The 22,851-nt window shown below is 45.8% G+C and overlaps 1 protein-coding gene across 1 annotated transcript; it reads left to right on the top strand.

The window, feature by feature from the left end:
• Window positions 1-3,425: 3,425 nt before the first annotated feature.
• Window positions 3,426-13,171, top strand: LOC144102716 (uncharacterized). Its single transcript, XM_077635905.1, has 5 exons — window positions 3,426-3,507; window positions 4,493-4,704; window positions 7,186-7,263; window positions 11,078-11,197; window positions 12,998-13,171. The coding sequence occupies exons 1-5, from the start codon at window positions 3,426-3,428 to the stop codon at window positions 13,169-13,171; spliced, it is 666 nt and encodes a 221-aa protein (XP_077492031.1).
• The last annotated feature ends 9,680 nt before the right edge of the window (window positions 13,172-22,851 follow it).

The raw sequence follows: 22,851 nt of genomic DNA, 5'->3' as shown, positions 1-22,851 counted from the left end.
AAGCGCAGGCGATGAAATTCCGTTTACACATGTTATGCTTACGTGGACGACGGCGTGAAAATAACGTGGCGCCTTGAAGTATTCTGACAATCAGCTTTCGTAGCAAAAGGAGCTTATTAGGAATGGCAGCACTGTAAGAGTACATGCCAGCTCCCTAGGCCGTCATTCTTTCAGAAATGACTTTGACACTCTTTTTTTCTTAACCCGCGATTTCCAACGCTGACGGCAATTTCAACTAAAACAATTACGGGAAGTCTTTCGTTTAACCTGTGTTTCTCTTATATCCTTTATTTCAGATTATAGTACTGCGCTGTTAAGGAGGACACCTTACATCGATATTTTATTGTACTGAACAACGATGCCAAAATATCTACTTCAATGTTGTGAAGAGAGATAATTATTTACTATTTTCGACATGAACTATAGCAACTGGTATTAGGCTTAATTCGTGCAGATGTGCACCACAACATTCGATGGTATATGCCACGCACATTTTGGGACGACAAATTGGCTCTCGCGTCTTACAGCTTGTCCTCAGCTACCGCGAAACATGCCGCCTTCTAACGACAAAGCTTCAAGCCCCAGTTCCTCGCCAGCGTTCAGTGTATTGCTAGTTTGATAGACTATATCTTTGTTTTCGTTGCGTAACCTACTGGCGCCTATGTTGACCAAGTGAATGATCGACGGATCGAGTCATTAATTTATTGAACAATGTGTCTCTCGCTTAAGTATTTCCATTCCATTTTCTCCCTTTTCTAGGATTCGCTTTCGCCTGCATGAGTTGATCCACACCGAAGACCTTAAGCAGGTGGTCGTCGAGTTGCCAAGCCAGATAGTGTACGGTCTCAGGGGACGAGACGGTGTCCCTTTCGCCAACGCCACTGAGTGGAGCCGGCACACTTTCTACAGAAAGCCCCCAGAGAATGATAACAGACAGGTACGAACGGGACTTCTTTGGGAGCTGAACTGACATTGCCTCGGATGATGAACCGTAGTAGTAGTAGGCAACTTTAATTTCCGAGAGATACGGAATGGGCTTCAGCCCAACCGCCTCGACGACGGCCTGGAGACCTTGGACCCAGGCGACGTTTTCTGCCAGTCGGACGATTCTCAGCTGAGTCTCAGAGTGTGAGCTATGTATTAGAGTCTCCCAAAGATACTCTGTCCTAGTTTCTTTGTGTATGTCGCTTGTTTTAGGTAAAATCTGTACAATGTGTCAGAGATCTGCCCTACCCTGACATAACCGACATCTGTCTGAGAATTGTCTCCGATATCAATGGCTGAGACTAACAAGGGTCCGGATAAGACCTCATTTGTAATCATCTCCATCTGCTTTCCTGCCTATTGTTTAATTTACTACTTGCCAGGGGGTGTTTTACCCTGCTGCACCGATAGTGCTGCACGTCGAAGTCTCCCCTCGATGGTGCAGGTTAAAGTAACATGGAGAGGGCCCATTGCCCGTGTTGTCACAGATTCTGATGAAATTGAGCAAAACAGATAGATAAGAAAAAGATCAGCGGATGACCTGGACGCATTTGTGTTATACAGACAAGGCGGCGGCGCCGTCTAACACGCAGAGAAAAAGTATAGAATAGAATATACACCAATATCGCCGTGAAAACGAATGTTAGCCTGAAAAGCATCATCGCCACACAACGCTGATAAAACGCTACTGTGTGTGCTAATTCTTTTAAAGATTAGCGCCCTCTTTCCTGCGTAATATAGCTCATGCCAAACTTCGATGCTTCTGTCTGCACCGCACGAGGAGTTTGCAAGCAACTATTCCTCGGGTGAAATGTGAGGTAGGACCAAGAAGGTGTCCAGGAATCTTTGAAGCAGCGACGTCACAATGCACTTCGAAGACATTTTCTTTTACCTGAGTGCTCTGAAGGTAGTGACCCACGTTGGGAGAGCATCAGAAGAATTTGCAGTGAATTATATACAGTGCCTTTTCGGAATATTTGAGAATTGTTGCTTGAAATACCCCGCAAGTTTGGCATCGTGTATGTAGTGGTGCTCCTGCGGTCAGAAACGAGGCGATAGCTTTGAAAAGCAAACTATATAGCGCTATAGTTTATGGGCATAGTGCTTCGAACTATTGAGGAACAAAACAGGAAGTCGCTGGATTGTCGCATCGTTGACATGTCCTGCGCTTGACTGCCGATGCCATAGTATGTGCCTTGCACTGAGGACAATGTTTATTGTGGCCCCAGTTTGTGTGCTGGACTACAGAAGTACGAAAGGGCAGTGACGTAAAACGGAACGCAGCAAGTAAATTATGTTGCGTTCACCTATGATAACTTGCTAGTCTTCGGCTTGCCGCCGCTTACCCTTTACATTGACATTACGCAGACTTTAGTTTTTTGCTTTAGCATTTGAAGCCCCACACCGAAAAAAATTTGTTTTTCCTTCCGTCGTTCCCAAGTGTCGGATGGAAGGTTAAAAAGAAGAGAGAGAGAGATCCCTCTCTCTACAACCTTCACTGAATAGAAGGAAAAGGGACAGTGGAAAAGGGTAGACGAAGAGAGGGTGGGAGCTGTCGGGTAGGCGATGGTTAAGACTGGAGGGAGGTACAATGTGCCACATGGTGACTGATGGCTAGATTATGTCACGCGCTCGCACAGTTGAACCTGAGAGCAAAGGTGAGTGCTCTGTACGATGGGAACAATAATGCAAATGCTTAATCTACCGCATCTATGACCTCTGTATCCCCATAGTCTTATTTTCATTACTGTTAAAAATGACTATTACCATGGCTGCTGGAAGAAGCAGGAAGAGCACTTTATTGTGGTCTCATATCAAGAGCCCAGGACGCAACAGCTTGGCATATCAAAGCAAGTACGTCTTTCCATTGGGTCTGCGCCAGCCAGTTACGACAAGCAAGTGGTGAAGAGTTCGGAAAGTGGTGCGGTGTGACGGTGGCGTGGCGAAGGCAGGGCTTTATTGGAGCTTTTCACACAGTGACGGGCGGCTCAGGCACCAGACATCGGAACGGGTTCCACAGAGGTACTTCGCAGGTGAGGGAGAAAGGAAATTCACCATCATACAACATTAAACAAAGTTCGCATGCGCTGTAATTCCAGCATTGCTGCTGCACTCCCCTCCCTCTTAACGGCAGAGAACAACACGAATACTATTTTAGGAAGCATTGGGATGTGGCTGTAGGAGTGAAAAGCCGGGCTAAGTGAAAATTGACCGTCTAAATCGCCAAAAGTTTGTTGTGCACATCAAATTTACCTGGCAGGTTTTTTTCTTCACAGGCATCTACGTTTATCATGCAGTAGCCTTTTCTTCTATCTGCACTTGTTTTAGGAATACTGCATTTATGCCACTTTGTACTTACATATCTACTTTGCTCTCAGGAGGATCTCGGCTTGTATGCTTCGGAGCACCCTTTCCTGATACTCGTCACCCTGAAACTCACAATGGGCCTCTTCCTGCGCACCAGCTGCGATGTGGGTGAGGGCACTTTCTGGAGCAGCGCGATGGCCGAGTTTTTCAATGGCTGTAGGTCCTAAGGCATATACAGGTAGCCCAAGCCGTGACGACTATCTATGCACATTTCATAGGTCGGGGTGACCTAAAAGGTGTACATATTTATACAGTGTTTTGCTGAGACGTTTCAACGACTGTATTAATAGACGCTCGTAAATGGGCATGACCATTCCAAAGTTGCGTTAGCACCCCTATTTCTTAAAATATATTTGCATTTTCAAGCCACGATTGCTTGAAAGAATTTATTCCAACTGACTCCAGTATTTACAGGCGGAGAAAATCTCTAAATATTTTTAAATATACTAAAATTGGGACCAGTCGCAACTCTTTTCTGCTGAAAGGGGGCAAAGCAGATTTGGCACATTTCGATGCGGCAAGCATCAAAAGCGAGTACTGCGACTTTGATTGGCGTAAGAATAATGACAGTACCATCTCGTCACTGCATTTTCGCCACATTCTGTATTTCCCCCGACGCTGTATACTTAAGGCGTGAGTAATTCGTGTTAGAGAGATGAATGCTGGTAGAGAACGGCACTTTTCATTACGAAGCCAATGTTCACAAACAAATGCTGATTTGTAAAAATCGCAGCAGCTCGCTGACTCCTGTTTGAAACGTGAACTGCATGCGCTGTGAAAAAGGATGTGATGGAGAGACTGAAAGATGTAGAGAGATAATTCTTCGTATCTGTGAGCTCCGGGCTGATTTTGTCCTTATAGTTCTCCACCACGTGCACGACACAGAGTACCACGCAGCACGCGGGTGGTTTTGCTTCTGGGTTTCATAGATCATAAGCCGGTGGCATTTCCCGCGTGGCGGTACCTATAATCTCTGTTGCATCATCATCATCATCATCATCATCATCGTTAGCCTGACTTCGCCTACTGAAGGGCAATGACCTCTCCCATGTCTCTCCAGTTAATCCTGTCCTTTGCCAGCTGCGCCCACCGCATACCGTATACCGTATATACGTGTTTCACGTATATGTGTCACTCGCAGACCTCACGCTGTCCCCGACTGGCACCGCTACATTCCAAGTCTCGGGAGGTGTTCTGGACTTCTTTGTCCTGTTCGGGAACAACCCCAACGAGGTGGTGTCTCAGTACGCTCGACTAGTGGGTCTTCCCCCCGTGCCCAACGAGGAATTGACGCAGATCGCCGCGAAGGGACCCGTCCTGCTCCCGTACCTCACGCACATTGTCGACAGAGAGGTATGTTATCTATCAGTGTGAATATAGGAGGACTGGTAATGCTGACAGCTGTAGTTAGGTTGCCGAATTTTAATGAGAAAGGAAATACTTTCTCCCGGAGCAGTATTTTTAGAACATAGAACACCTAAAAAAGAAATGCATGTATCCATGCTGCCGGCCTTTTGAGCATGCATGCGGCAGTGGGAGCAGGATATTTGAGGTCAGGTTCCACCGACAACAATCTTAATCCGGTGATCCAGAGTTTTTAGCAAATTTTACGGGTTTGAATTGAAAGGACGTAAAAAAATCATCAGTCTGAGATTGAAAATTCCACGTGGTTGTGCTTGGTTAAGGTTTCATTTGGGGCGTTTGTCAGAAACACACAAAAAAAGACACAGTTGTGGTTAACAATGCTTTGAAATTGTTAGGCTTCTCTCGGGCGTATCACCCCTGGCATACTATATCCGAGGACGGTCATTTTTAACGCAGTAACGTTCTTTGCGTGATGACAGTCGGACACTTTTGGTTTCACTCTATTGTTATGTTAGGCTGTGGCTTCTTAATGGCAGCCCCTGTAACACCGTCGTGCAGTACTAACGAGAATGAAAGTCACGTCTCACGGTCCATCAAGCAAGCTTCTCAATGAGAAAGTATTAGTAGGCTATGTTGTGTCCGCAAAACCGTGTCCGCAAAATGTGTCGCCTGTAGTGACGTCATTACCTGGTAACGTCACTACAGTCAACAGGCAGTCTCTGGCACTATTCTCCAATACATTCACCAAAATGTTGAGCAACCGTTCGTCGTGCAGCATTCCGGGTAATGTCATAGCATTTCTCTTTGCATATAGCTTACATGCTTTATTCAAGGTGGAGGCTAGCTTGCGACACGGGAATGGACCAATGACATATGCACCTTCATTTGCATGCCTTCTGAGGCTACATTTTGCCTTAAGATGCGGTTGACGTGTCCACCGAGATGTCGAGATGTGTAGTTGGAGAGTAGCTTGCGATAGGGGTTCGAACCGATGATATATGCATCTTCAGTTGCATGCATTAGTCGCGATTGAGGTGCTAACCTAGATCTCGAGATCTGACAGCTACTGCGTCCTTTCATTTCTAAAGGCACGTGTGCTGTACGACGTTAGCACACGTTACAGAACCCCGGGTGGTCAAAATTTCCGTAGCCCTTCATCATGGCTTCCCTCATAGCCTGAGTCACTTTGGGATATTAAAACCCCATATACCAAACTAAACCATATGTTTCCGCAGGAGGACGTATCCCTTGATAGCGACAATACCACACCTTGGAGGTTATCATATACTGGAAGTGTTTTGTAGAGCAATCATGGCAATTCGCTTGTTTCAGTAGCCGGTAAACCAAATATAAATGCCGCCTTCATATACTGACGTAAGGACCTGCCGGAGATTTCAACGCGATAGCTTTAAGGGTCCTGTTCCGGAGGAAAGCTATCGGCGTCCGTCCGGTTCACGAAAAAGCCGATTGGCCAAGAGGGCGCTGGCGTTCTTGCAACTTCAGTGCATCTTAATCCCCCAGAGTGTCTTGATGACATCCAGCCAATATTACAAAGCGCCCTACAAAGAAAAAAAAGCTATTTTACCGAAAAGAAAAACAAAGTATTGTCAAGTGGGAATCGAACATCTTCCCTATGGGTCGCGAGGCGGACATGCTGCCTGATGTAGAAGTCTACTAGCCCAAACCAATGTACTTCTTGATGCTACCTGTGCTTCGCTGTGGTGCGTTGGCTTTATGCGATAGTAGGCGCAACGTAATATGAAGCGAACAAGTAATTACACGGGAGGGATCTGCAATGCCATTTCATTGAACTCTTAACGTTGCTCAAATCTAGTTGAAGTTTGCTTTCTGCAAGACATAGGCAAGACGAGCCATCAAAATGTTAAATAGCCTGGGGTAGAACACTTCGTAGAGGCTCATTTCGCGGAGCTTCCTTTTCCGTTCTTGAAGAGGTCTCTAACTGCACTCTTGTCGAGCGATCACTCTGAACGAGTGGATTGTAGATTGTGGCCTTTGTACACCCGTCCCTTGCAAACGGTTTAGTAATGAGCTTTGAAGGGTGCCGTCATTAGAAACATCACGCATCATAAACACCAAGAAAAGTCTCTAGCGTCGAAAGGTGACGAGACCACTGATATTTATTGTGGCTTTCCATGACGAAAACATTCGCCTGTGCACTGAAACCAAGGTAGAATTTATCCAAGCAGAATGCAAGTGCTTTGCCTTCCTCGTATCTAGAACTTCAGGTGAGCACTACGTCGCTATCGCGGATATATGTCGTCCTTTGAACTGTAACACGCCAACAGAATCGCGAGCCGACCTAGATCACGAATTTGCCTATTCAAAGTTTCTACAATTTCTCAGCTTAGGTCATTTTATCATAGTTAAATCGCTACTGAAAATGAATCAAAATGGGCACCCACTGGACGTTGCGTAAAATTTTTGCTTGCGTTTGTTCCTCCTCTGCAGCTTGCTGAAGGCGGCTACAGGGGATTCAACGAGTCTGCCCTCGTTCGTGATGCAGATGGCACTGTATACACCTGCAGGGTAGGCGCTGTTTTGCACTTCATCTTTCTTGCATGTAAGATTTAACCGAACTTTTTTTTGAGGCCAGAAGACACTGCGCAGTTTTTGTTGTACTGCAATCAAAAGCTCAAGGTTCCAGTTAGCAGAACACACCACAAATTTGTCTTCGAGATACAGTAGCTAATGTAAAGAAGAGAGTAATTTCAACAGCCGACTAACGTTATGCTAGGCTCTCTTTGCGTAATTTTTTTGCCGGAGGATACCAGCGTAATCTGAAAGTGTCCCCTATTAGTCTTCATTTGAGGAACGGATCTCGCATGTCTCGGTTCAAGGGCACCCGTCGTAAGAATTACGCGAACGCCTTTAATCATTAAAATAAAAAAAGTCTGTGACAACATTTTGACCACCATTTGTGACACCACTTGCCAGCGAACTTGCGCATGCCCAAGCGAGGATCACTCTAGGCAGCAGTTTATCGAAGCACTGGTCCTGGCCCAGGAGCGATGAAATGACGCACGGAGGTTGCTTCGGTATGCGCAAAGTTGAGGAACCAAGAACACCATTACCGAGGGGCACTTAGTAAAGACGGTTCCAGGTTTGCACACGGCGGCAACGGTCCTATGAAGGCTTCTTATCTGAGGGGAAGGAAGTTTCAGAGTTTGGGCCTAAGAAGCAAAGTAGGCATCGAAGGTGTCGATAACAAGATTGTTGCTTGTTGGGTTGGTTGATTAAGCATGGCTTCAGTGGCAGCGCAGGTAGAAAGAAGGGACGGGATAGGACACAAGAGTAAAGAGCGCTGGCTTCCAACTGTTTATTTCACCAAACGTGCCATGTATATATACAACCTTCGTCCGCAAAGTTTTGAGACTAATTTATTTTCTTCTCTAGAAATGATTCCCCAAAACAAATATTGGTGCGTATGTGAGCGCCATTTTTTCGGGATAACCTGAGCTATTTATGTTAATTGCTGTAGCAGCCGGTAAATGACACAACATGTAGAAAAATACGTTGTCACTAGTCTCCTGCGCATTCTACTGTGACTGAATGTGGAGAGATGGAAGTCCACCTCGAACAGCGTGCAAACATAAAATTCTCTGTGAAGCTTGGCAAAACAGCCACACAGACGTGTGAGCTCCTTCGTCATGGTTACGGCAACGAGACATTATCGCAGGCGCGATTTGTCGAGTGGCAAAATAGGTTCGTCTGGGGGGAACGTCGGTGGAAGACAAGGCAGGGGCGCCCTTAAACCTCACGGAATGAAAACAACGTGGATCTGATTAGGGAAATCGTACAGTAAGACCGCACCATTACAGATGCTCTCTCGACATTAGTAGGAAAACATGCCGCCAAATTTTGCGTGAGAACTTGGGGAAACGAAAGCTGAATGCCAGACTTGTGCCGCATTCCCTCACACAGGACCAGAAGGACACGTGGGCATCAGTGAGCACTGATTTGCTCTCCAAGGCAGAGAAGGATGCTGCATTCGTCGACAGCATCATTGCTGAATACGAAAAATGGCGTTTTCAATACGATCCTCAAAAAAGAGGTAGAGCGCCGAATGGCGGTCCACAAGCTCTCCGGCGTCGAGAAAGGTGCAGCGAATGAAGACCAAAACAAAGATGGTGCTGATAGTTTTTTCGATGTTTCGTACACCAGGAGTTCGTCCCACAAGGGCAGATGGTGAATCAGGAGTTTTATATCCGCGTGCTCCAACACATGCGTTATGCACTGCGGCACCATCGCCACCATCGCCCGGACTTACGGACATCTGGACAATGCAGACTTCTCCACGGTAACGCAAGGCCGCACAGAATTTGTACTCGCCTGACCTCTCCCCATGTGATTTTCCTGTTTCCTCGTGTGAAGAGAGCCCTAAATGGTTGCTGGATAGGAAGCGTGGAGGCCATTGAAGACGCCACAATAAAGGAGCTGACATCCCTACCAAAAGAAGTGTTTTCCAACCGTTTCCAATACCTCAATAAGCGTTGGAAGCTTTGTATAGACTGCAAAGGAGACTATTTCGAAGGGGTGCTGCACAAATGATTTCAATGTTAAATGCATTTTTTAATGGACTCAGTCTCGGAACTTTACGTACAAAGGTCGTACATGACCAAGAGTGAAATTCGAGAAAAGGGGAAAGACCAAAGGGGAAACAACGCTCGTCATGATGCCACAACATAGCACCAGGAACCTAATTCCAACCATCTTAAAGTCTGAGTTCCTTCTGCATCAAAACAGCCCGTTTGGTGAAATGCAGTTGGAAGTCAGCGCTAATCCCTCTTGCATCCTATCTCGTCCTTTCCTTCTAGCTGCGCTGCCACTGAAGTAGTGTCGATACCCATGCGACGTTGCGGATGACGCGAAGAGGGATCAGTAGAATAAAATACTAAACAGAGCAGTTTTTCCTTCAGTGAAAGGCTCTAGCCTGACAGCGAATCTGCGAGGATTCGCCTAAGTGTAAAAATGGTTGCTATTGCAACCATTTTTAACTCCTGGATTTTCATACGGCGCAGAAAACTGCAGGATCTTGTGCTTATCTTTACAGTTATAACTGTAGCCTGCTTCGTGCCAAGGAAAAAGCGGGTCTTTTCCTGTCAAAAGACCAACCTCCAGCCATTGGTGTTGACCGATTCTCAGGAACCTGCTCCCGTCAGTAGCAGATTTACAATCAAGGGAGTGGCGTGACAATGCATAGAAGATACTATTGCAGATAATGTTTAGTTTGTTTTGCTTTATGTAGTTTAACGTCACAAAGCGACGCAGGCTATGAGGGACGCTGTAGTGAAGGGCTCCGGAAATTTCGATCACTTGAGGTTCTTTAACGTGCCCTCATATCGCACAGTGTATACGGGCCTCTAGAATTTCGCCTCCATCGAATTTCGACCGCCGCGGCTGGGGTTGAACCCACTTCTTTCGGGTTAGCAGCCGAGCGCCATAACCACTGAGCCACCGCGGCGGCCTTATTGCAGAAAATGTAAGGATAGAGCTTTCCTCTTTCTTCTGCCACTCCCTGCATTGTGAAGTGAGCAGGTTCTTTTGGATCGGCAGATTAGATTGGCTGGAAGTGGTCCTTGTATTGGAAAAGCTGCGTTTTTTTCTAGATCTACCTTATTTTCTATCTTCTTTTTTCTAGCATCTACCAAGCAATCCCCGCACATTTTCTCTCCTCTCCTTTCGCGAAGTTTTCTTACCCGAGATTTCGCGATGAAGATGTTTAGATAAATCGACCTTCTTTGCGATACAGTTGAAACAGCAGTGTGCCAAAAAACATTTGTGGCCAAGATAAATACACGGGTCTAAAAGAAGAAAATGAACCAGTTAAACGAAGGAGTAAAAAAAATGGAGTCACTACTCGCTGGCATCCACCCAAGCGAAGCCAATGGTCCGGGGTTCGAACCCGGGACCACCGCTAGACCGGAGCAGTCGCTCTACCAATTGAGCTAAACGGGACGGCAAGCTAATGGTGGAGCAAGAGCGAATCAATCAATAAGTCTAAGTGGGAACAGTGTTGGCCAAAAGTTTAGAGGAATCGCGAAACATTTGGCGGATTCCTCTAAGCATTAACCGTCGTAAATTACAAAAAGAAGCCAAGCGATGTATTAGAGAGCATTTTGGTCATCTTGTGTGGCAGTCAAGCTAGTGATCGTCAGGTTTTCTGAACATTTGCGCCATGCTAGAAGTTTTGTGTGCTTTCTTCCTGTTAAAAACAAACTGATTGTGAGTATCAGCTGACCTGATTCGCTATCTTGTTTGCGTCTTGTTGCGTAGTTACGATGCGAAAAAGAACACCTTCCATCCTCTTATCCGTCCGCCCTGTGCACCTTTATTTTTACAGGAAAGCGACGGATCAGTGGCGACCTTCTTCGACGTGACGCACCCTGTAGCCACAAGGGAGTGGTGCAAGCTGGTGTTCCTTGTCGAATACACCGAGTATTCCGAGCTAAATGAAACCTTCGTGCGTACCCCTCATTACTTGGATGACGTCATTATACACCTGATCATCCTCGAAGTCAGCATGGTTACCGTGGATGTGTTGCAGTGTAACTGCCTGGCAACGCAATGACTTAAGCCTCTTTTTGCGGTGTCTCTTCGACACAGTTTGCTTATTATTATGAACACGAAATTTTTACACCTGCAGTACCCAAGAACTGAGAACCTGGGACAAAAAATTAAGCTCCTTGCGTTTTGCCAGTTGTGGTAACTATGTCGGAAAAATGAGGTAGATAGTATAACTATAGGGAATTGCGCCTACGAAACTTGTAAGTAGATAATTGTGATCAGTAACGAGTGTTTATGATTTACAAAACTCTGCACAAATATTAAAATGCAAAAAATAAATCAATGCCATGAATTAAAACTCATGCATGACCTGCCACTGAAGCGCTAAGGCAACATACATGGAGTTTCAGCGTGGAATTAAAAAGTCCTAAAATATAAAGACTGAAACAGAATGAAGGCGTTTTTATGAAAAAACTGCCAGCTGCGGCACGCATTTGCTAATAATATTAATTGGTTTTTGGGGAAAGGAAATGGCGCAGTATCTGTCTCACATATCGTTGGACACCTGAACCGCGCCGTAAAGGAAGGGGTAAAGGAGGGAGAGAAAGAAGAAAGGAATAGAGGTGTGCCGTAGTGAACGGCTCCGGCATATTTTCGACCACCTGGGGATCTTTAACGTGCACTGACATCGCACAGCACACGGGCGCCTTAGCGTTTTTCCTCCATAAAAACGCAGCCGCCGCGGTCGGGTTCGAACCCGGGAACTCCGGATCAGTAGCCGAGCGCTCTAACCACTGAGCCACCGCGGCGGGTATAATATTTAGCTATGTACGACAGATAAAAAATTCTGAGTGCACTGAAGTACGCGCACGTGGAGGAATGCGAAAGCATGTGTTTTGTGGCAAGGAAAGGTTTTTGAGGAAAGGAAAGGACGCAGTAGCTTTCAGATCTCGACAGCTCAGTGGACACCTCTACCACGCCTTACAGCATGCAACTGAAGGTGCATATATGCCATCGGTCCGAACCACTGTAGCAAGTTAGCACGTGACTTGACAATTGCATTAAGTCAATTACATTGTTTAATTAGGTAGATAATTAACTATTTTTTTGCACTCTTATGTTTGGCTACCTCTCAAATGCTGGAACTTGTACGTTTATGACCTTGACAATTGCATTAATTCAGTTTCATTAATTCTGGAAATGTTTACGCAGTTTTACAGCCTCGCTCGAAGGACTTTCCCACCCCCACACCCGGGACTGAGCCGAGCGGAGGCGGTGTTGTTTAGACAACTACAAACTGGTTCTTTACCAACCCCGGTGTTAATGACTCATCTATACCCAAACTTATATGAAAGTGATGTGTGTCGCGTGTGCCAGCGGGAGAGGGCAACTCTGACGCACATCCTTTGGGACTGCACAAAATTCCCCGACGAGGCTTCTAAAAGCATAACGATTCCGCCGCGACTCGCGGCTGCGGCGGAATGCTCTGACCGTGACGTGCAAACCTAGGCCGTCCAGCAGGTCTCGGGGGCTCTTGAGCGACAAAAGCCTCAGATCCTCCGCTGAGTTGCCGCCTGAGCCCCCGTCACGGCGCCATTAGGTAGTGATGTCATCAGGCCATGACGTAAATAAAGTTGTTCCTCCTCCTCCTCGGAGCAGAGGGCTGCTGCTGCAGATATATCAGCATTGAATGTTTATTATGTGGCACATGATAAATCCTTCTAACATTATCTCCTCGTCCTGTAAAACTACGCAGTCGATCGAGCGGCCACGCTGCGTCTTCAGGCTTAATAGGAGCAGCGCTTGTTCTAAAAAGGACGTTCGCATGCGGCCCGACGACCTGTGCGGTGATGCCCGACTCTACATCTCCCGATACGGTCGCATACGGAACGCCTACGTCTATCTCATGGTTAAAGGCGCCTACGGGTGAGCAACAAGTCTGTGTATGCAATCGTGTATATTTTGTGTGTAATAATAATAATTGGTTTTTGGGGAAAATAAATGGCGCTGTATCCGTCTCATATACCGTTGGACACCTTTACCGCGCCGTAAGGGAAGGGACAAGGGAGGGAGTGAAAGAAGAAAGGAAAAAGGTGCCGTAGTGGAGGGCTCCGGAATAATTTCGACCACCTGGTGATCTTTAACGTCCACTGACATCGCGTAGCACACGGGTGCCTTAGCGTTTTTCCTCCATAAAAACACAGCCGCCGCGGTCGGCTTCGAACCCGGGAACTCCGGATCAGTAGTCGAGCGCCCTAACCACTGAGCCACCGTGGCGCGTCTTTCGTGTGTACGAAGCTCTGTAATAACTAAGCATACACGCTGTTTTGCAAAGGTGCGGAATATACCAGGTTTGGTACGTGGTTTCTAAGGGTTTAATGGCCTAAATCGACTCAGGCTGTGAGGGACGCCGTAGTGAAGGGCTCTGGAAATTTCGACCACCTGGGGTTTTTTTAACGTGCACTGAAGTAGCACAGTACATGGGCGTCTAGAATTTTGTCTCCATCGAAATTCGACCACCGCGGTCGGGGTCGAACCTACGTCTATCAGGTCGGCCACCGAGTGGCATAACTACAGAGCCGCCGGAATATACCATACCATATACCATAACATAGCATACAATACCATACCATAACTACAGAGCCGCCGGAATATACCATACCATATACCATAACATAGCATACAATACCATACCATACCATACCATACCATACCATATACCATATGCTTCAGGGAAGACTCAATTCTTGAAGATAGGCTGTTTGAGGTAAATATCTGGCTTTTCAGCATTGTATAACTAGTCTTGGTGGACAGCAGGATACCGGTGAATCGTCCTAAATATTTAAGGGGTTATCTAATATTTAATAATTAACTTTGGAACTAGTAGAGTAAGGCACTTAGTTATAATTAGTGATTTATGGCTGGTCGTTAGTAATAGCCACATCAGTTTTTAGAATTTCGAAAACGCGATTATCCCCGGTGGTGTTTGGCTCGACAAAATTAGGCTACCGAATCCCATGTGCTTTCAAAAAGCATGTAGGCAAAGCAACCTTTCAGATGTACGGGAATGGTCAATAAGAAGCAAATTTTGTCGATCCATAGCGACAGGGATAATCGCATTTTCGAAACTCTAAAAACTGATATCGCTATTACAAACGACCAGCAACAGGTATCAGTTACAACTAAGCGTCTACCTCAACTGGTCAGAAAGTTAGTTATCAAACATTAGTTAACTAGTTTCTTAATTAAGACAATTCACCGGTTTTCTGGTTTCCGCCAACACTGGTAATACTAGGCTGAAAAAGCCGCATTTTTACCGGGAAAAACCTGTTTTTGAGGATTATTGAAAGTAATCCCAGAAACACCTGGTAGAGTTGCTGTGATGTCTGTCATCAATGTTCAAATATGTTTTTTGTGGTTTGATTAGAACATATCTGGGATCGTAATACTAAAATTATTTAGTATTACGTTATTACGTATTAGTATTATGTATTCGTTAGTATCACATGCCTGTTTCATCGGAGCGTTAATGTGAAGCAAACGCCATTGAGACTTGAAACGCCTAACTTCAGAATCTCTCAAGACCTGCCGGCTGCAGCCTATTATATCCATATCTTCAGAGTGTTGGCTAACCTTTTACTGCGCTGTCGTATTTTAGTGGGATTGCAATGACGAAGTAGTTTTGAATCTGAAATATCCTTTACCTATGAGTTAATGATATACTTCGAAAATATGGAAATGTGCACTCGTCGGCCGCATTGCTGCGATGGTGCCGTGAATCTCATGCTTTCATACGCTCTACTTGGCACCTACCAATTTTATTATCAACAATTTGTGAACAGACACAAAACTCCCGCTTTATTTGTTTGCTGACATTTGATTCTGAATTTCAGCGTCCGCGTGCTGAAATAAATATACTGTGCTAAAATTTGAAAGAAGAGAAGGCCGTAATCTAAGGTTTGCGCCATCCAATTATATTCTCGACTGTCAAAGGATAACACGTCAAGAAGACCTTCAAATTGGATCGACTTCGTCGCAACTTGCGATGCTGCGTCCTTACCTTGTGTACGCTTCATAAGGATGGGCTAATGTTTTCTCAGCTACAGAGTGAATTCACGTTTAGCATGGTCTGTACCATGTCTGTAAGATAAATGAAATGAAGTGCAGTATGGTTTTTGGAACAGACAGAAAAAAAAAAGGACGGTTACAACCGTGTAACGCGAGACTCAGCGAAAGCTGTTTAGGCATTTAGTTTTGGGGGAATTCTCAGGTAGAGAAGATACAGTGACCTCGTATTGCACAGGTGTCGTGGTCACTTGATGCACCTCTTCTGCACTGGCTGGCGGCTGTCCAAAACAGAGCCACCCGCAGGCTTATACGAGCCAGGTTGACCGTGATATTTATTTTATTATTTTATTTTTATTTAACAATACTGTAGGCTTTTGCACAGGCCCAAACAGGAAGTGGATTGTAAGATATACACACGAGCATGGGAAAAGCAGGAAAAAAAATAAAAAAATAGATAGAGCAAAAAAAACTGCCATACAACAGCACTGGAATTCAATACAAGACACTTTCTTTTGTTTCACACGAATCAGGGAACAAAGTACTCAAAACAATTGTAATATTTGTCATATAATATTCTTGTAGTTATCGCGGATCTATAAAACACCACTATTCAGCACATTGCAATATTTACATTTAAAATGAAATCACACGTGCACTAGTGTCCAATCACTCAACCAACGCAATATCTTGGAACTACGCGTTCAAATACTTTCATGAACAGCCAAAATATGACTCCAATTTTGCAACAAAGCTATCCACAGAATCTGTTTCTACAATTTCCTTTGGCAATGTATTCCAGATTTCAATTGCCCATGGGAAATATGAATACCTAAACGTGTCGCATTGTGTCGGATACTGCCTGATGTGTCTATTATGACAGGTTCTATTGGAGTGCCGGTGTGGTGGCTGCACGTAATCTCGCTTATCTATATTAATGTTGTTATTACATAGCATAAAAAGGAATTTCATGACAGCCACACGACGCCGACAAACAAGGGTAGGCAGTGCTGCCTGGCTTCTAAGAGTACTTACGCTTTCGTGTCGAGAATACTTATGGTATATAAATCGCAACGCTTTATTTTGGATGCTTTCTAATTTCTGTGAGAGTCCTTTCTGGTGCGGGTTCCACACTATGCTACCACACTCAAGAATTGGCCTTACTAAGGTTTTATATGCTGTTAGTTTCACATAGGATGGTGCTGCAGTTAATTTTCTTCGCAAGAAACCTAGTGTTCGGAAGGCCTTCGTGCATGTATTATCGATATGGGTATTCCATTTTAACGCGCTTGTAAAGGTTATGCCTAAATATTTTACTGCGTCAGTTTGTATTAAATCGTTGCCCATTAATGTATAATTGAACCTAAAGATCGACTTTCTATGAGTTATGGTCATATACTGTGTTTTCTTAAGATTAATTTCCATTCCCCACATGTCACACCAGCGGGCTATATTGCTTAGTGTAGTATTTAGTCTAAGCTGGTCCTCGATTCCTTGTACACTTGTATAAATTGCCAAGTCATCGGCGAATAGCCGCAATTTTACTCCATTTTCTGCACAATCGGCGATGTCGTTAACGTATATTAGAAATAATAATGGCCCCAATACGGGCCCCTGTGGTACCCCTGAATAAACTTCGAATTGGTCCGAGTCATAATTATTTATAGTAACATATTGAGTTCGGTTTGACAGATAGGCTGCTATCCATTCTACTACATTGTGTTCAATTCCGATAGACTTTATTTTCTCGATTAGTTTACAGTGCACGACGCGATCATAAGCCTTCGAGAAATCAATAAAAATAGCATCAGCTTGGAATTTGGAGTTAATTATTGATGCGAAATCATGTGTTATTTCTAATAATTGTGTTATAGTTGACAAGCCTTTTCTAAAACCGTGTTGCTTAGGATATAATATGTTTTCTTGTATGTCATGACGGCTTTACTTACTATGTGTTCCATTAATTTACAGCAGCAACTGCGGTGCGGTAATGACCGGTGGATCATCCTCCCACCGGGCGTATGTTAAAAGCCAACTTCAGCATACCGTGTACCGTGCTACCGTTAGCGTTACAGGAGTACCGGGATCCCGCCCACTGCCAGTCAGCACGCGCTGATTGGTCTCGATGCGGGAGGCGTGCGTGCAGCTGCCGTGTAGGTGGCGCCATCTGGCGCCGCCGAGGCGATCTGCGCATGTACGTTGGCGGTGGGCGGACTGCTGGTACTCTGGTGACGCTAACGGTAGCACTGTACACGGTACGCTAAATGTGTCTTAACGCACCCACCGGTTACGCCGACGGCGAGAAAGCCAGTGATGGCAGCCTAACAGAGTAAAACAAGCCACATTTTTTTCGACTTTCCTACACTTCACGTTCGACCTCACAAGGCGTAATGCTTAGAAAATGGATCATTATAGTAAAACACACTCAGGTAGTGCCTGCACGTGCTCTGTCGTAGCCCTAAAAAGCACACTTGAGACGCAGTTACTCGCTCCGTTCATTTACAGCGCAATAAGCGCCCACACCGGCCAAAGGCAAACATTGGTCGTCAGTGGCAACACGTTTCCCGGAATCGGCAAGTTCAGCGCCTACTGGATTTCCAAGCGCTGCAATGGCACTTCTGACTTGAAAAGAGCTATCCGAGGTGAGAGAAACGGGACGCTGCATTTGCACCAGTAGCACTTCTTGCATTCATCGCGGCGATTGTAGCATAGAAATTGCCATAACAGCGGCCTGCAGTTACACGCTGTTTGCATAATCAATGGTTCGACGAAAGTTCGTCTGGTCAGGCATTGTATTAAAGAAAAAGGAATGCGGTCACAGACCATGTCATGAAATTCAAAGACGTTTCGGAACCTCGTACGGGTACCTTGATCACTGAGCGGTACAAGAAATTGTCGCGACTTATATACGTAACACGTGGCGCAAGGAGCGTGCGTAGATGGGTGGCATGGTTCCTTGCACCCGGTTCATGGTAGCTGGAGTCGATTGTATGATTAGAAATTCCATCAGCCGCCGAGATGACACGTTCCTTTCCTTCGCGATGACAGTGGCGTGGTCCCAGTCAATCGTATGAGTACGCTCTTGCACATGCTCGGCAATGGCGTTCGTCGTGTGATTATTATTTCTGACGTCACGTTTGTGGTCGTTAAGCCTTCTGGAGAACTTTCCTGTTTAGCCAACGTAAACCTGGGGGCAATCAGCACATGGGATCTGGTAGACGACACCTGGAAATGCTTTAATCGGCAGTTTATCTTTCAAGTTCACGAGCTGGTTACGGAGCTTGCTGGTCGGGATGTGGGCAATGCGCATGTCATATTTTGAAAACACGCGGGATAGTGCTCCGCTGATTCCCTGCACGTAAGGAATGGCAGCACGCGCCTGGAATGTCTTGTTGCTTTGTGTTTCCGGCTGCAAGATCCGCTTCTGAATATTGGGGACAAAGCGACTAGGGTAACCGTTATTAGTCAGTTCTCGGTGAATCGTCCTCAGCTCGTTCTGCAATGAATTTTCATCTGAGCATATGCGTACGGCACGTGTTATTAAAGACGATACCACCGACGTCTTGTGGCCAGCCGGATGACACGACATAAAATTTAGGTAGCGACCTGTATGCGTAGGCTTCCTGTAGACCGAGAAGGTGAGGACGCCCTCATCCCTGCCAACCAGTACATCCAGGAATGGCAAAGAGCCGTCTTTCTCAAGTTCAAGGGTGAACTGTATATGCGCATTCTGGGCATTTAGGCTGTCCAGGAAGCGTCTGACGTCTTGTTTCTTCAAAATGCAGAAGCAGTCGTCCACGTAGCGGTAGAATACTTTGGGTTCAGGAATGAAGGTGGCTAGCACTTTTTCTTCCACGGCTTCCATTACTAAATTGGCCGTTGTAACTGATATTGACACCCCCATTGCCGTGCCTTGTGTCTGCTGATAGAAACTGCCGCCGTAGGAAAAATAAGTGTTGCCAAGGCAAAATCTCAGCAGCTCGCAAAGTTCCGGAACGTCGAAGGGTGTTCGGCCAGGGAGACCAGTGTCAGCTTCCAGGGCTTTTTCACATGTAGCTACTGCTAAATCCACTGGTACGCTAGTAAAAAGCGATGTCACGTCAAACGAAACCATAATGTCGTCTTCACTCAGCGAGATGCCATGTAACTTAGAAGCAAACGTGGACGAATTTCCGACATGCGTTGATGTCTTACCGGCTAGAGGACTCAACACCTGGTGAAGATAGCCTGATAGTCTATAAAGTGGCGATCTGGTGAAGTCGACAATAGGTCGAAGCGGTACCCCGGGCTTGTGGACTTTAGGCAGGCCGTAAATTGCAGGAGCTGAACCGTTTGTGCACAGCAGCCGGTAATAAAGGCTCTTCGGGTATGGAGGAACCAAACTGAACAGTCTGGCCAGCAGTTGTTGCAGCTTGGTCTGTAGTCTGCTTGTTGGGTCACGGGCTAGAGGAGTGTAAGTCCGATGGTCTCCGAGAAGGGCCAACAATTTCTTGTTGTAGTCGCTCCTGTCAAGCAAGACTGTGGTGTTGCCTTTGTCGGAAGGAAGAATGGCGATGCTACTGTTATTCCGCAGGCTGCGAATGGCTTGCTTTTCTGCTACCCACGACCGCGTTCTTGCACTGTGTTTCCGCAAACCGGAGAGCACACCAATGGCACGGGTGCGTGCCTCTTCTCGAACGGCAGAGGGAAGTTGACTAACCGCACATCACGTGCGTGCAGCTTTCTTTCTGGTTCAGCAATGGGTATTAATAGTTACCTGATGTTATTTGAGGTTAGTATTAGTCTATTAGCAATTTCGTCCTGCTTGAACACTGCCGCCTTAATGTAGTCATAGTGTAGGCTTCGTAGTGTCCTCCATATAAACTAGCGACATATGAATTCGGCTTCCAAATAACAGCTCTACAGCAGAGCATACAGAAGCGGTGATACAGAGAACAGAGAAGGTACATGCGCGGACATAAGTAAACGGAGCACGCAATTTCGTTCTAAGTGCAAACACGTCTTCCCTGTAGAGAGTGAAGAAACAATTTTCGTCCTTGAGAAAGCGCACTGGCGCCCCCTACCGGTATGTACGCTACATTCCTGGCAGTTTCAATTAGGCAACGGGCAAAAAATGTTGGAAGCCGATAGCGTGCCCCGTTCACTTTTGTCCGCGCCTGTACATGCACTTGTAATGTTACTGTTCTTTGTGTCGGTCTTTGTGCAATTTTGCAAGCGATTTTCACAAGTATAACCAGATGTGATTCATGTGCTACCCGTTCTTGTGATTGCTCTTGCGTTTGCGTTTCAAATCTTCGGTATAACAAGCTACCATAACCAGTTCCCTAAAGATACGCCCGAGTTCCTCTGCGCACGTGACCACTATGAAGCGGATCTCGTAGGATGTACTTGTGGAGCTCTACTTCACTTGGTTGGAGGCAGGAGAAGGGAGGAGGTGGGCGGCAGTGTTCGCTTCTCCGGTCTCCAATAGTACCTCACTCACTTCGGCGATAGATAGGTGAAGGATTTATTTTTCATCAGAAAGTATGAACTTCGAACTTGCGTTCATAAATTGTGCAGATCTGCAGCTCTTCAACATGCTAGGTCTACCGTTGTTGGGCGTCGCTCCGTGCATGGTCAGTGAGGCCCACGACGACAGAACTCTCGCCCTCTGCTGCCTGTGGCTCTACCTGGCGGCCTTCTTGCCTGTCATGCAAGTTGTGGAGTTGCCAAAGGCCGCAACGAAGCTGGAAGCACTAGGGGGTTCCCGCACGGTAAGGTGCACCGGCGAAGGTATGTTTCAATGCAAACCGCATATTGACCCTCAAATCAGACAGCCCGTTGCGGCCTGCTAAACACAAAGTCCGTGGTCGCTGGTTTCACGCTTCAATGTAATGTAGGTTGTCAACAACATCTCAATAAAAGGCGGAGGATCTTTGACGTCATCGGTGATAATGAATTTTCGCTAGTAATGGACCCACCATTTGGCGCGTACCCATGCACACTTTAAAGGCTGATCATCAGAAGCCTGACTACGTCCACTGCAGGGCTCTCCCATGTCGCTCCAATTAGCCCTGTCCTGTGCCAGCTGCAGCCACCGTATCTCAGCCAACTTTGTGAATGAACGCACAGGTCTATCTTTATGTTCAATTACATTGCATTGTTTACTTTAAAAAAAAATGTTTTTCCAGGAGTCCAAACCCCGTGTTCTATTGAAACTCTTATTTAGGCTTATTTTGTGATGCGATATAGTGCTGTTTATTTTTTTTTTCCTCTTTGCAACAAAAAAAAAATGTGACTGTCTATTGTCCCGCTCTGCTGCTTTATGCACTGTAAGGGGGCGGAGGATTTTTCAAGCCACAAATGTACGGCTTTTCCCTCCGCCTCCTTCCACTTCTTTGTGGAGAATAAAACTTGTATGTATGTATGTATGTTAATCTCATCCGCCCACCTAACTTTCTGCCGCCCCCTGCTACACTTGCCTTCTTTTGGAACCCACTCCGTTACCCTCAACAACCAGCGGTTATCTTGCCTTTGCTTTACATGCTCTGTCCAAAGCCCATTTCCTCCTCCTGATTTCCACTAGCATATCATTAACAGATTCATCACGGGGCATAAATTGCAAAAAAAGTTTCAAATATGAATGTGCAAAAATGTGCGTTTTTAGTCAATTTAACAACTATAAATAGGCACGTAATGTGCTGAATGCGACAAAAATAATTACAAAGCGAAGACAACAAGTGTTGGCATGTTTTCAGCACTACAAGAAAAAAATTTGTTGCAGCGTGACTATACACGCTGCCATGTAACCTTTGAAATGACTGCGGTATTTGAACGCTCTGTAATGTTTGCGTAGTTCCTTTTATGTGTTCATGTTTATTATACATTACACACCATCCACCGACCACACACCACTAATATCCGAGTGTAGCCGCACTCTACGCACGAAAGCAATCGCCTTTTTTTCGACCTATCCTATAGTTGGAGAATATACCTCTTGCTCCGGGAATTGAGCCACTTCTCTGGCGCACTCGCCCTGCTAGTTAACATACTGACCAGGGCTGGTCGAAGGGCTGTGCTGCCCGAATTTACTGACAGTTCACAGGAGCAGTGACACTACTGCAATGGATTTGAAGAACGACTCCCAAATATTGAATGAGGGTTAGTGGACGAATTTTTTTAGACTCATAGAGGAGCAACATGCCTCGACTGAATGCTTTCACACCTACGACTGCTTACGGCATTCGCCATAGCACAAGTGATAGAGCGGATGCCTCGGAGATTCCTAGCCGGACGGCAGGTTTCTGACCCAGCCAGGAGAAAGTTTTTCCTGCGGTGCGCATTTGAGAGAATGCGTAGGTTTCATTTGTAGCAAACTGCTGCACGGCGGTGGACATTAGGTGGCGATCAGTCGCTTCACTGAACCGCCTCCCGTTTTCTTGGGGAGTTCCCCTAAAAATACGAAAAAATATTTTATTGTTGCTCTGAAACGCCAAATTTTCTAAAATATTCATTTCCCGTCTTGGTTCTTGAGCTGTCCTGTTCTCACATTTCTTTGCCATATTC

The sequence above is a fragment of the Amblyomma americanum genome, chromosome 8 (genome assembly GCF_052857255.1).
Source record: "Amblyomma americanum isolate KBUSLIRL-KWMA chromosome 8, ASM5285725v1, whole genome shotgun sequence".
Taxonomy (NCBI): Eukaryota; Metazoa; Arthropoda; class Arachnida; order Ixodida; family Ixodidae; genus Amblyomma; species Amblyomma americanum.
Note: the sequence above shows the minus strand (reverse complement) of the source record. Positions and strands in the feature narration are given on the sequence as shown.

Coding starts and splice junctions, on each gene's coding strand:
- LOC144102716 (XM_077635905.1), top strand. CDS start 3,426: ATGGGCCTCTTCCTGCGCACCAGCTGCGATGTGGGTGAGGGCACTTTC. Junction 4,705..7,185: donor CGCACATTGTCGACAGAGAG/GTATGTTATCTA, acceptor CCTCCTCTGCAG/CTTGCTGAAGGCGGCTACAG. Junction 7,264..11,077: donor GCACTGTATACACCTGCAGG/GTAGGCGCTGTT, acceptor TTATTTTTACAG/GAAAGCGACGGATCAGTGGC.